Genomic DNA, 11,919 nt, shown 5'->3' with positions numbered 1-11,919 from the left:
GAAGTTTTTGAGTTGTTTTCCATACACTGCTGGGCGACTCGCACAAAAGCGCTAGTCAATTCGAGCCGTGAAAAGTTTGTCGCTGCCCACCGTCGAGCAATTAAACCTGCAGGCCGGCCAATTGCGCTTTCATATGCAGCGGAAAAATGTAATTACAATGCCGGCCACTGCAACAACAACGAACAACAACAAGGAACAACAACAAGTAGCTGGATACAGGATATAGTACGCGTGCCTTGGCGATGACGTCGCGGCTGACGGTGTAAACCTCAGTTGCCGACACATCAGTAAATGGCGGCGGCCCATTGACATTTCCGCTGATTACTTTATGGCCGAACACATGTACACGGACCTTCGCAGCCGCAGTGCATAACGCTCCGACGCCTGTCGCAACATGACATGACATTTCGACGCCCCACCACCCACCACCCATCATGCACCATCCATCGCCCAGTGACCCCTCGTGCGTCCATGAATTTTGGCCATCAACCCGTCGTGGGTCTCATTTTGCGAAGGGTATAATTACTTTGTAATGATACTCGTTTTACTATCCAGCGGAGTGAGTATATGTAATATACTCACTTCCATCAGTTCTGTTTACTTGGCCCACTTGGCCGTCGTGCTGAGCAGGATGCCATTTTAAGGCTCCGTAAAGAGTTAAGCGATCGCCATATCATGCACACTGTATCCAACATCTCAATTTGAAAGGAGTTTCTTTAAGCTTAACTTCGTAGATCCAGGTGAAACTTTCTAATATTCATATTGAACACTAATATTAATATAGAAAGTTGCATACTTAAGATCCTTAGCTGAAAAGAGATGGTTTTAACATATGTACATCGAAAGTCATCACGTTGTCAGGGGCAATACACATGGTAATTGATCACTTAGCCAAAAGTTGAGCATTTTCAGCGGGCGAGACGCACTGTTGCCAATTTAAGCGCAAGGACAAAAGGACACACAAACGCATATGCTCAATTGACCCGAGTGACACATTCGAAAACAAACAGACGATGCGCCGAACGGCGAAAATCTCCAAATGTAATGACAGGCTAATTATGCGTGCAAATGGTTTATAAATATTGTATAATGCCCGCGTGACCCTGACTTCAAAGTGGGTGGTTGGGTGGCTGGGTGGCTTGTGATGGGTGTGTGTTGGCCAGAAACATACCTGACACATACCTGAACTGAACCGAACTGAACTGAACTGAGTTCCAGTGCCTCGCGGCAGCGTGTGCAATGTGTGCATTTCGGCCTTTTGACTGTTTGTTCGGGATGGGGTTTGGTTGTGCTGGTGTGTGTGTGTGTGGTTGTGTGTGTTTTGCGCATCGCTGATTGCATTGCGGTTTTACGACTTCATTATTGTTAATTATACGCCGCGTTGGCAGCCTCCAAAGCCTCCTCCGCCAAAGCGTTCCGCGTAGAATCCTCTGCGAGAAGGCCCATACCCCATACCCCATACCACATTGGGCATACCTCTCCGTGTGGCAGCTGTCGAAAAAGTCGAACGGGTAAATTCAAAATTATGACATTGCGGAAACCACAAACTTAATTGGGCTTATGGCAATGGGCCGACACTGAGCCAACTAATTTCTCATTCTGGTGTGCAGATTATGGATTGGGAGTGGTCACTGATATTCACAGGCGCTGGTGGGGAAAATAAATGTGAGGAACTAAATGAAACTATTATTTTCCCTCCAGGGAACCAATATTATCAATTGGGACTGATCTTACTGAGCTTAACTCAGATTTAAATATTATTTAAAATGTTTAAGCATACATATTAAGTATAGTACTTAAATATACTATAAAAATTGATTTATTTTGCCATTGCAAATTTGTCCTTTCCTCGGTGCTTCATTTAGCAATGATAGCCTTGATACATTCTGCTTTCATTCCCCCTGTACGTTAATGCATATCTTGGCTTTCATTAAATGTCGTAAGCCGAAATGATAATGCATAAATGTTAACAAATTTCACAGCATGGCAAGCACACTTAACTGCCCCACCATGCCAGATTCCTCATGGCTTTCAACATCGGATTCATTTTACATGCATGGCAATAGACAGACAATGGCAGGATGCCCCGACACGCCCCCTTTTATCCTTCGGGTGCTGGGATTTGATTTGAAAATTGTAAATGCGGTCACGTATGTTATTATATCAAATATCTTTCATGGTTATGTTTAGATGCTTACATTTCTTGCAGCCATCTCACTCACTTTTCCCTCTCGCTTTCGGCCTTCAATAAATTGACTTTTGTATTCGCATTTTGAAATTGTCGCACATGGAGCACACACATATAGGTATATATTCAATAAATACATACACACTGTGCATCTTGTGCGTTGGAAATTTGTAAAATTTGAATTTATATTGAGGTTTTCGTTTTCCTTTTGGGCACACTATATAATTAAATCATTTTACGACATTTGAAATCCTTTAAAGCTAATCATAACATGAAAGCTTATTATGGCTTTGACTAACAGGCTTAAATTCTGATTGCCATCGCAATCAACTCGGCTTGTACCTTTTGACCTTTCGTCTGGCTTAAGACACTGCAGAAATGTGTGCTCAGATAAACTATGATCAGGAGAAAGATTTTTTATTATTATTATTAATATGTATATTAGCACAACTATTCAGGAATAATAATAAACTATATAATACTTATAAAAGTAAATATGCTTCCTTATAAAGAATTTATTTGAATATAGAATATAGAATAGCTTGGCAATTAGTATCTGACAGTCGAAACAGTCGCTTGAAGCGTTCCTATTTTTTATAAATTTGCATGGCTTTCACACTAAGGCAACTACTTGCCAGAACTGCTCAGGTGGTTTTAAAGTAAAATAAGCCCAGTCAGAAGCTCACTGCCTCTTCGTGAGGATTCCCTCGAGAGTGGAGGGAAATGTGCCTATCATTGCTGCATGTCAATGCTGGCGAAATGTATCCTTCACGCTCAATTTATTTGTAATGATGTCGACAGCAGAGCCTCTGTGGGAAAAGCCAACGGTGGCAAGAAAATGCTGCAGAAGTAGTAGGTTTATGGGTAAAAAAGCGAGAGAAAAAAAAGGAAAACGTACGGCGGCTATGGCACATTAGTGGCGCCACGAAAAATCCCCAATCATAAAGTGAGCGGACTCGTGGCAACTTTTCGCGAACGCATTTTTCATGTCGGAATCCTTGGGCATGGGCCAAATGATATCCCTGGGGGCGGGACAGTGGGAGGGGCCGGATGAAATAGCCGCATGTGTAGCTCTAATGAAATAAACATGTTTATTAGATACAAATGCGAGTCAGAGGGCCTCGTTTTTTTGGCTTCTATTTTTTTGTTGTTGCCATTGCGGTTGGTATAGCCTTTTTTCGATGTTTACGGTGCGTATGATTAATATTAAGAGTAAGCTGCCTTGCACCTGTCCGCTTTGTAATTAATTGAATTATTTTTCTCAGGACGTGTCCAGTGGAAAGAGAGAAGCAGCAAGACACAACAAGCAGAGCCAGTCCGATGGAATTATAAATTCAAGGGGCATCGAAAATAGCGGAAATGCAATTAAAATTGTGCAAGCTTCACGGCACCCGGCAAAAAAGTGTCGGTCTGTGAGTGTGGCTTAGAAAAATTACCAACAGCTACTTAGACAGCAGCATGAAAAGCATAAAAAGGATAAAAAGGATAAAAAGCTGCACAACTTTACCGGAGTCCTGCAGGCGAGCTGAGAACCATATTATGCTTAATTAAGCTGCTTTCTCCGCCCTTTTGCAACTTCGATGCTGGAAAAGTGCGGCGTGGCAGGACCAACAAGGTGAGGATAAGCCAAGTGCCGCTGCTTAAATTGCGGAATAGTGAATAGTCAAGTGAAACTTGTGACATTTTAAGAGACTACCAAGTGCTGGAACGATGTTGAAGGATGGATCTATCCTAAGTCAAATAGTAATAATGCACCTATGTTTTCAGATGCCCGTGGTTTTGTATACTAAGTAATATATAATTATCTTTATACAACAAAAATCCTTTTTATTAACCTTTGTTTATTTAAATCTCTTATTTAATTAGTTGATCAAAAAGATTCCGTCGAATAGCACTTACATCGCAATTGGAAACAAGCAAATCGGTTTAAGCTATTCAAATTAATCCATTAAAAATAAAAAGGGCAAAGGGTAAATAAAACTGAACTGCAGGCAGGTAGCATCCGCCGAGTAATCGTATCCATTCAGAGCGGCATGCTAATGAGGTTAATGTTTGCATTGAACCCAAAAAATGGCGAGTGCCAAGCCATTCCAACCATCTCGTCCTGGCCTTCTGCATTCCCAGCCTCATCCTTTTCCTTTTCTGCCGGTTGCCATCATAAGCGAATCGTGGGATTTTGAAATGTGTGTGCAGAAAGAGTAGGGCAAACAAACGGACAAACAGCAGGGGAAGACTTGAAGAGACCAACTAATCAAGGTAATGAAATCAGTTTTATTTCAGCTTATTTTCCCTCTTTTTTTTCCACCATCCTACGGAACGAGGCCCACAAACAAAACTCGAGAAGAGGGAATGCAGTGAAAAGTGTTCGCCAGTGGGATTGGGGCTTTTAACCCATCCCACAATCGTCTGGCATGGGGCTCCCACGTGGTTTATCATTTGACTGTCTGTTTGGGGTTGTTCGTATTAGAAATTAAAAATATTAGATATTCTTAAAGCGAGTGAGCAAGCCAGCTAAGGGTCAATGCTAAGCTGCTATATAGATCAATACGCTTTTTTGTTCAACTCGTAGTCAGATCATATAAACATCATCACAAAATATATATGTTGTCCTGTTAACACTAACATATAGTATGTGCAAGATCGTTTCATATTCCCAATGTGGTTGCAGTGTTAAATTTGGATGTTAAACTTTCCCGAAATAGCCTCAGTTTTCTTGTGCAAACTCTTACTTTTCTACCATCTGCCTCAAATTCATTGCTCAAACTACACTTGTCACACACACTACTTTTCCGCTCATGAACTGCTGATGGCTGAACAAACTTGCAACCACTATAAACTTTAAGCCACCGACACACATTGAGTCTGGGACTCAATTTCGCTCGACAACAATCGGTTGGAGTCCGTTGAGCAAACTTGCTCCTGCTACGAATCCAGCTGCTCCTGCTGATCCTGATACGGTAGTCATGCTTGTTTCACATTTCCGCTTACTTGAAATTATTAATTACCGAAATTCCCGGAGACGACAACCATCTGGACGGGTTTGCCGGGCTGTCGGTCGGTGCTTGGGAAATCTTGTCAGCAATTCAATTAGTGGGCACTTGCATTTATCTTATTTAAATACAGCATACTTTCCGACTGCCGCATGCAGTGCAGGTGAGTGTCTTTGTGTGTGTGTGTGTGTGTTGTGATTGCGACTGCTAGTGTATTGGTGTCGCTATGGAAACGACAAGGACTCGAAGGACTGGAAGCGAACTCGTGACTTATGCAGTGACGCAACCAATTACGGCTTAGGGGCAACTGTAACTGCAACTGCTGTCTCGCCGTCTTCCTCACACCATCTTCCACTTCCACTTCCATCGTCCTTTATCCTTCGTCCTTCGGCTTGCGTGTGTGAGTGTGTGTATGGGTGGGTGTGTGTGTGCTGCGGCTGACTGTGTCTGCTCGGTGTCTGCCTTCTAACCCGACATGCCCGCAAAAACTATGTCAACCGAGTCTCTGTGAGACACTCAAAATCCGGCGAGTGGAATACGATTTTTTGGCTTAACTACCGCTGATAAGTCGAGGGAAATGCCGCAGCAGCGATTGTTTGAAAGTTTCTTAATTAAATATGATATGACTGCCAGCCAATCACCTCGCCATGGTCAGATATAATTGTAGTTGAGAACTTCCTACGCTGCTGTTGTTGACATCGAAGGCGAAAAATGTCAACCAGACCGCAAGTTTGTTGCTTATACATAGCGCAAACTAGCAAGTCCCATCTTTTTCACTTTAAGCAGTAAAAGTACTGGAATATGAATGAATTTTGGCTACCAGCTAATCCTTTTCACTTAAGAAGTTAGATTTAAATATAAATGCTTATAGATGATCTATATTCCAGCTCTGCAATGATAGTCGTGCTGAATTAACGAAAATATTTCAGTGACGAAACCTGGCCAAGCCACTTAGGTAAATTGGCCAACTAAGTTCGTTTGCAGGAGTCGTCGCAATTTACTTTCCTCTTAACAGGTTCTGTTTTTGTTTGGGGTAGTTACTTATCTGATTTGTTTGCGGTTGTGTGGTGTGCGTGAGCTGCCAAGAAATTGACGACGTCAATGAGGAGACCAAGATTGGGGTGGAAAGATTGTCAATAAGTTTTCAATTCTGTCTGGCAGCCTCGTCGTTTTAATTAGGTAAAATCACCACAGATCACAGTTGGAGTTGTCGGATTAAATAACTTTCAGTTACACTTTCATCCACTTAAATGCGCAACAGTAAAGCATTTTTGTTAAGAAATTTCTAGTATTTAATAAAAGTTGCTACGACGTAAATTTTTAGTTTATTTTATAGCCTTTATGCCTATACCCGCAAGCAAAATATTGGAAAAATTTTTCATTCGCAAACAGGCGAAATTAATCAGTTCAATTTGACGCTTCATTGATTAAAAAACAATCCCCGGTGGCCGCGTCCATCACCGTCGTCATATTCATACACTTAATTAAATTTGTGGCTGGCGAAAGTGAAATGTAACGACATTCGACGGCGAATCGTGAACTGTATGTTATTAGTGTAAACAACGATTCATATATTTTCAAATGAAAGTAGACGCGCCGGGCCAGTTTGCGAGTGGGTCAGAGGTCACACATGGCGTATGAAATATGCGCCGCACTGGCCACAGGTAAAATTGTCACGTTTTTAATTAAACGAGCGCCAATAATCAATGGCTCGTCCGTGACAATAACACGGGTTAAAAATATAATTAAAACTCGAAATAAAACTTTCATTGGCTGCGTGCCAGAACTGTGTAACAGAAACATTTCATAATGGCTTAACCACTTGTCGGATTTCCAACAGTCAATGCAACAGTTGGCGCCAAATCACAGTACATTTTAATCCCACAGAAAATATCTCAATCCACATAGCTATTTAGAGGGTTTTTGATAGTCGAGAAACTCAGCTTGGGTAAAAAAACAAACGTTCAATACTGTATTCTTAGTCATGCGTAATAGTAATAACGTATCGATATTGATTTTAAGCCAGAGCACTTTCACTGTTTTTAAAACGGCTTTAAAGCAGCTTTATCTCTGACCTGATTCCGAAAATAGAGCACTGAGCCTATGGCAGAGGACACACGCAATCACACACCCAGCCACGCCCACTTTCGACAAGTCATTTGGCAGCTCGTTGAAAAAAGGGGCAACTTAATTGTGTCACCCACCTTTCGGGCTTAATTTGAGAGCCAAGACGATGGCGACGTACGATACAGCAATTAACGAGGTACAAAATCATTTCATTGTGTTTGCCAAACGCTGCGACCCAAAGCCCCCAAAAGCCAGCGGCGATAAGTTTTTTTATTACACCTGAGCGAGGTGAGCCCCACTATCTCCATGTGTGTGTATGTGTGTGGGTGTGTGTGCCAGGACTCATTAAAAACGAAAGAGACGCTCATTACCTGGCCGAGAGCAGAGAGAGAAACAAACGAACCCGCCGCCCTCATAGGACAACAAACGATTTTTGAGCCGGCGACTTTTCGCCTCAACACCCAAAACCCCGTCCACTGAGAGTGGGATGTACGTGGATGAGGATGCGTGTGGTGTTGGGTTTTAATTACCTTCGGTTTCACCCCCCGCCCGCCGCCGTTCGGCTCGTTGTTTAAGTAATTGTTTGCCATTAGTTAAAATGTTTTCATTTTGCACCGGACTCGAGCACATACGAGTCCATGTGGTATCTGGTGCTGGCGGAAAACATCAAATTTGTAACCTGTCAGAGCGGAACTTTTACAAAAACCAACTCGTTTTTATATTTAATACATTTTGTCTTATAATATAATAGTACACTTATGTATATAGGAAACTTGACTTAACTTAAGTTGAAAGTTGTCCCCTATTTTCCGACCCTAGCAATCTGTGCACCAAGGCTCTGCTGGTCGGAGTGTACATTTAATGTTTCAGCAGTCTACAGACACAAAGCCGACACGACATATCGTCTCGAAAACTCGAGAGAAATCTTTCCCGATCTAATACCCACATCCCCACATTTGTCGATCTTTCGCAGACCGCCGGAATGGCCTTTGTAGCGCGTCGGAGTAGCGATGGCACTGTGGTGGATCGCCAGCAGGTGTCCAGTCGGGGCAGCGTACGTCCCCTTTCCCAGTCGGACATCAGTGATGAGGATTCGGAGTCGCTGCTGGGCTATACTAACCGCACCTATGGAGCTCCCACTGTGAGGTATGTTGGCCAGGGAGACGATCGTGACGCGTTTGAATCTCAGACGGAAACGAAGAGCCAGGCTGGTGAGGATTTCGAGGATGCCGACAACCTTCAATTCGAGGATTCCCTGGAGGAACACGCCGACATCTCGGACAGCGAAACCGATTCCATTTTGAGCTTCTGCAAAGAACTGGACAAGGAGGAGGCCAACGATGCCTTGCTAAGTGGCATGGTGAGCTTTGCAGGCGGAGAGCCGAAAGCTGTGGATGAAGCTGATGCCGAAGTTGTGGATCAACGAGGCATGAAGCAGGAGGACGAGGCAGCTGCCACGGATACGGAGACCGTGATGAACGTGGACCACGATGTGCAGAGCCTGAGCTCCTTTGCCAGCTGCACGCCAACGGTGACGCAGCGCGGTGAGGATGTCGACAACTTGGACAATATCAGCGGCAGGACATTTTTCAAGCAGGACGAGCTGGACAGCATCAGCACCAGGACCTTCTTCAAGGAGGACAAGCTGAATGCACTGAGCACCAGGACCTTCTTCAAGGAGGACAAGCTGGATGCACTGAGCAACAGGACCTTCTACAAGAAGGCCACCTTGAAGGATAAGAGGAAGCTCACGCCCACGTCCCTCGAGGCGGATCTGGGTCAGTTGTCCAGTCGCACATACGACCTCAGTAACTCGGGCAGCAACCGCAACCACGACGGCTCCTCGATGTCCACCTGCAGCTGGTCGGACATGTACCGCGGTGCCCTGCAGCCCTGCGATGGACGCAGCGAAATTCCCACCCTGAGCCTGGCCAGCGCCGCCTCGGGGACGTCCACGTACTGCAAGCAGCTGGAGGAGCGCCAGAGCGCGGAGTCCTTTGAGAACTGGAAGAAACGAAAGGCGGCCCAGAAGCAGAAGGATCTGCTGGCTGCCAAGCTGGAGCGCCAGAAGCGGGAGGCGGAGGCGGCACAGCGACAGGTACTTGCCCAGGAACACTTCGAGAAGTGGCGTCGCCGCAAAGAGCAGCAGCAGCAGCAGCAGCAACAGCAACAGCAACAGCAAAAGCCGAAGATGAAGGCTTCCGCCGCCAGTCCGCCAGGTTCGGGCTCCGTTTCCGGCTCTAGTGTCGGTCATGCCAAAAAGGTCCTGCCGCCGGAGATGACACAGAAGCGGCTGCAGGAGTGGGAGCGAGACAAGAAGGAGCAGCAGCAGTTGGAAAGAGAACGCCTGCGCAGACTGCAGAGTAACAAGCAGAAGCTGGAGGACGAACGGCGACAGCGCTCCCAAGGCGCCTGGCAAAACTGGATGAAACAGGTGGACAAGCGGGCCAAGCCGGTTCCCCTCAATCAGGGCTTCGATACGCTGCGCGGCACCATATCCAACATCTACATTAACCCAGTGCAGTGGGTGTCCAACATCGATCCGCAGGATGCGGGGCGCAGTCGTTAAGAGTTCCATGGAACACATTCTCGCACATTCGTTAGTCCATCGCCCTTTCACGCTGCAATGCATGCAAATCCTACAAGGGACGACTGGTGCTGGAAGACAGAAGCAGATCGCATCGGTTGCTGGGCCAGCAAAATGATTTTAATTCTACTACACATTATACACGACTTTTGATTAGTGGCGGTGGATCCCACTTTGTTTTACCTTCGCAAGTTACTCAATAAACTACAAGATCAGCGGCTTTAACTGCAATTTGCTTTAAATTCCTATTAATAAAATGTCTCACGTGGCAGAGCTCATATTTGTGGATAGTGCGGCACTACTTAACGAACCCATTTCAAGAAGGTTAATAAACGAACAGCTCAGTGCGTCCCATGAAGAGAACCCGCAACTAACGATAACCTTTGACCCGGGTATGTTATGGTCATGCTCCTCCACCTCCCTTGCCACAGAGCCCGAGGACACTGCACTTCCTTGTTGGCCGGCCATCCCGTCCCTTTATTCTGTGAACCATTTCCGTGCTTGTTTCAGTGCCCAGCCACCCACAATTGTGTGCGTTTGTGTCAATTTCTGTTTTTATTATTTATTTGCCCGGTCCATGGGGAGTCGGCAGGTGGTGGAGCAGGCTTAATTAAGCTTTTCTCCGTCCCAGTTTTATTTATGCAATTAACCAAAGCCTCGTGTAATATAGTCCAGTTAGGTAAAAATCTTTGATTAATTGTAGTTTTGTTTACACGATGGCAGCGAGTCAGACCTGATTATGTGGGCCATCTGACAGGGTCCGAAGGGATTTTGGGGCATTTCAGAATGTATGTATATGTGTTTGTGCGTGTGTGTTAGAGGGTCCTTTCAGGTGATTAGTCCTTTAGTTGGCTGGCAATTTGTTTACACGTTCGGTGAGCTGAGGCCTAATCGCCTGCAGGCCTCTCGTCATTAGCACTATCATTACTTTGTGAGCTCCCGATAATGCTTTCGATTCAAAATGGCCAAGATATGTTCCTCGAATGAGCCTCCTTCGACTAATTGTGTGGTAAGTGATAAATAAATGAGAGGGTACTTTGTGGCTCGTCAATTGAAACAAGTAGTTGGGCGTCTTATTTGCTGCCACCAACTAAATTCGATGAACTTCTCCCGCAATTACTCATATTACTCATTTGCAACTTTGTACAGGCCAAAAGTTCAGGTCCTTTTTTCGACCTTTTGTAATTTTTATTTTGCTGCTCGGCCATAAACCTCAATGTGAAACATCGTAAAACTTAGGGACAACTGCTAAATGGGGTGCTTCTCATATGGGAATGGCGTAATCACGGCTGGCACAATGACAAAATGCTCATGCGGTCCCTGATTTTAACGACTGGCCATAAATTAGCGAACCATTTTCGGCGCAGGCTTGCAGAAAACGTTCTTGCCTGCAAGTATTTAAAAGCATTTGCAAAGCATTTAAATAACAATTAAGGGCACGCACGCAGCCGCAAACAATATAAAACAATTATTGTAAAACAAAATCCACAATGCGGATTAGCGCACTTTTGCGGCTTCGGAGCGTTTTAAATGCAAATCAAAGGCAGCAACGAAAAACAAAAAAAAAAAAAGAAATTAGTACGAATGCGAGAGCTTGCCAATAATTATAATAAATAACCACAGAAAATGTTTCGGAATGATTTCGCACCACAATTGAGAGCGAACAAAAGAAAATTAATAATAAATCTCAAAATGCTCATTAACTTAATTACTGTGTTTATTTTCATTGCCCTTCCTGTTCACCATTGAGTCCCCATTTTCCCCAGGACACGACTTTCCTCACTCCCTCCCTCCCTTCGTCCTGTGTGCTGAAATGCTTTCCTTTTGTGCGTCACGCAATTTTTTGGGCGGCCTCCCCTTCGGTTGATAAATAACTCAACGCCGAAAAAATAGCCGCAAAACATGAAGAAATTGCGCGTCTTTAACCTTAATGTGTATTTAAGTAATGTTAATTGTACTCAAGCTGCCAGATGCCATTCGCTGCCAAAAAACTGGCGCCACCGCTTGGGTTTCCTTTCTTACTCCCGGCTTCAACTCGTAATTATGCTAATATATAAGTTTGCTCCGGGTGGCGTATCTAAACTCGT

General features: G+C 44.5%; 1 protein-coding gene across 1 annotated transcript; it reads left to right on the top strand.

Moving 5' to 3' along the window:
- Nucleotides 1–8,086: 8,086 nt before the first annotated feature.
- LOC120458627 (uncharacterized protein PF11_0207) lies at nucleotides 8,087–10,057 on the top strand. The gene has a single exon (XM_044005636.1). The coding sequence runs from the start codon at nucleotides 8,228–8,230 to the stop codon at nucleotides 9,812–9,814; it is 1,587 nt and encodes a 528-aa protein (XP_043861571.1). The 5' UTR covers nucleotides 8,087–8,227; the 3' UTR covers nucleotides 9,815–10,057.
- The last annotated feature ends 1,862 nt before the right edge of the window (nucleotides 10,058–11,919 follow it).

This window comes from Drosophila santomea, chromosome 2L (assembly GCF_016746245.2).
Source record: "Drosophila santomea strain STO CAGO 1482 chromosome 2L, Prin_Dsan_1.1, whole genome shotgun sequence".
NCBI classification, from domain to species: Eukaryota; Metazoa; Arthropoda; class Insecta; order Diptera; family Drosophilidae; genus Drosophila; species Drosophila santomea.
Note: the sequence above shows the minus strand (reverse complement) of the source record. Positions and strands in the feature narration are given on the sequence as shown.